Raw genomic sequence first — 2,732 nt, 5'->3', positions numbered from 1 at the left:
TCCCAGGATCCAATCTGGATACTATCTTGCGGCCATGCACTGATGACTGATCGACGATGCTCACACGCATGGCAATGGCGTAGCCTGCTGCCTGCCGCATTCCACACGTACACGCCTGGCTCTCGCGGCATGCATTTTCACTTGCACGCTCTCGGCCCATTTTCACCCAGGCCGACGTATAATTATCCTCTTCACATGCTCGTCCTCCTCCTCCTCCCCGGCCTCGCCGCACTGTTCATGTCACCCTCTCTTTACTCGCCCTCGCCATTTACTGGCCTCACTCGCTCTCACATGGCGCCCCATTAATATATAGCGCCACCACCCCCCGCTCCAAGCTCCAAGAACTCCACCCACACTCCCAGCTCACTCACAGACGCACTACACGGTGCACCTTCCTCGCTCTAGCCAGCCAAGCGAGCTAGTAGCCCGGTAGGCCGTGCGGTGCACACTGCCACGCCATGTCGAGCAAGCCGTCGTCCAGGAGGAGCAGCTTCACGCTGCGGCAGCCGCCGGTGGTGGACGTCGGCTGCAACTGCCGCCGCCCGAAGCTCTTCTCCAGCCTCTTCTCCTCGTCCTCCCTGCCGTTCCGCGGCAGGGGCGGCAAGCCCAAGTCGCCCAACGCCTCCTCCACGTCCACCACCACGGCGTTCACGGCCACCACGCTCGGCGGCCGCAGCGGCACCACGGCCACCTCCGCCGACTCCGCCTCCTGGGGCCCCGCGTCCTTCACCAACAACTCGCTGTACGAGGACCCCGCCGCCGCTGCGCGCCACCGTGGCCAGGAGCCGGAGCAGGACACGAGGCGCCGGCGGAGGCAGCGGCGGCGTCGCAGGCGCGCCGCTTGGGACGGAGGCGTCGGCGGCGGGCACGGGGAGCAGGATGCGGAGGCGTACGGGCGCGTGGCGCGGGAGAGCGTGCCGGTGGCGGTGGAGTCGGCGGAGCCGTACGAGGACTTCCGGGAGTCGATGGTGCAGATGGTGGTGGAGAAGGAGATCTACGCGTGGGACGACCTCAACGACCTGCTCACCCAGTTCCTCACCCTCAACTCGCCGCGCCACCACCCGCTCATCCTCCACGCCTTCGCCGACCTCTGGACCCGCAACGGCCTCTTCTCCCCTCCATCGCCATGCCAGTTCTAGCCAGCTACACTCCTACCGCTAGCTAAAAGCTAGCCGCCGCCGGTCAGCATTACACCGCCACGGCGCCATGCACGCACGCATCCACGTCATACTCTTACCACCAGTACTACTCCTGTTTATTGCTTACTGTAACCATTAGTGTTGTAATTCCTAGTAGTAGCACCTGATCCATCGTCAGTTCGTTAACTAGCTACCCGTAGTACTCCTCCATGTCCATCACTCCGTGGCCGGCCGGGGGAGGTTATTAATGGAGATCCCGGCCGCGGCCGGCGAGATGCGCCTAGTCTTCAGCTCAAGCTAAGCTGAAAAGCTAGCTAAGCATGATGGTGTAATCCAAATCAATGTAACCGTTATTCATGTAATGTAATGATGCGTGCGCGTGGCGCCATGGCGTTGTAATGATATAAGTAACTGTTTGTGTTTGTGCATCAAGTACGTGCACTAGTTATGCAGTCGTTCACTGCTCAACCTTTTCTTTTTTATTGAAGAAACATATCGTCACTCATCTTTCACTGTTTTACTGACATGCCACTGGACTGCTGGCTAGTTTTACCGCTGCTTTTGTTGCGATTCATTTGCTCACCGTCCTGTCAACTCGTGAAATATGTGTGTACTACGTGCCGCACCACTGCCATGTTGTCACGTCCAATCCCTTTTCGTTCTCGTGCATGCGTACGTGCGTACGTGCATGGGTTGGTGCGACCGTGCGCGCGCGCGCGCGCGTCGTGAACCAGGTGCAAAAGCTGCTGCGCCCGAGGCTGATTTGTGTCCGCCCCTCCAGCGTCTAGTTGTTTCACTGTGCGGGCGAGCTGACGGGTGCAACGACAAGCAGCTGTGCCACTGTTGGGGCCTGGATGAGATTGGAGCGGATAGCAGGCGTGCGAATCAACGGCTGGATCTCGACACAGTGCCCTTGCACTGTGTGGGCTTGATTGCGTCGGGGCCTCAGCCCGCAGGCCTGCTGCCCAAAAGGTCGACGGAGCCACAGTACCGGCTCGTCTCAGCGTATTCATTGGGGTAAATTTTCACTGGTCCTGTCATAAAGCGTCTACGTGTACGTGTTCTGTTGCGGTCCTTGCTACGTAGCAGTAGTAGGATAATACTGTTCCTGCAGGCTGGTGCCAACCGCTCCTGGATGGATCGGTCGACGATCGAACCATTAGAATCTGACTTATGGGGCCACAGGAACACTGTAGACTTTACTAGCAAGGCCAGCTACACCGATACGTATATATATGCGTGTCAAATTTCACGATCGTATTCGTTGGCCAGCTACACCAAGCCGCAACTATACTTTGATGCTTCGGATTCGAGCGAACTGAGGAATTTTGATTGTGCACTACGCTAGACAAAACTTTCGACCCCCCAGTTTCACAACAGGAGGACAGTTACGTTGTGTAGTTATAGTAGTAGCAGCAGTACCGTGGTACTCAGAGTCCAAGTAGTCGTACGTACCGCGGCAGCAACTGGAATCCCCTTCCCGCCTCGCCCGTGTCCGCTCAAAAGGAGTTGCGGGCCGTGGGATGTGACCGATTGATAAACGGACACACGCACAAGCGCATCACAGGTGCTGAGGTGCGTACGGAGAATACG

The 2,732-nt window shown here is 58.3% G+C and overlaps 1 protein-coding gene across 1 annotated transcript; it reads left to right on the top strand.

The window, feature by feature from the left end:
• The first annotated feature begins 214 nt into the window (after positions 1–214).
• On the top strand, positions 215–1,587 carry LOC123065987 (transcription repressor OFP8). The gene has a single exon (XM_044489164.1). The coding sequence runs from the start codon at positions 459–461 to the stop codon at positions 1,137–1,139; it is 681 nt and encodes a 226-aa protein (XP_044345099.1). The 5' UTR covers positions 215–458; the 3' UTR covers positions 1,140–1,587.
• The last annotated feature ends 1,145 nt before the right edge of the window (positions 1,588–2,732 follow it).

This window comes from Triticum aestivum, chromosome 3B (genome assembly GCF_018294505.1).
Source record: "Triticum aestivum cultivar Chinese Spring chromosome 3B, IWGSC CS RefSeq v2.1, whole genome shotgun sequence".
In the NCBI taxonomy this organism is placed as follows: Eukaryota; Viridiplantae; Streptophyta; class Magnoliopsida; order Poales; family Poaceae; genus Triticum; species Triticum aestivum.
This window is presented reverse-complemented; position numbering and strand designations above follow the sequence as displayed.

Excerpts from the sequence above, each read along its gene's own strand:
- LOC123065987 (XM_044489164.1), top strand. The coding sequence starts at position 459 with ATGTCGAGCAAGCCGTCGTCCAGGAGGAGCAGCTTCACGCTGCGGCAG.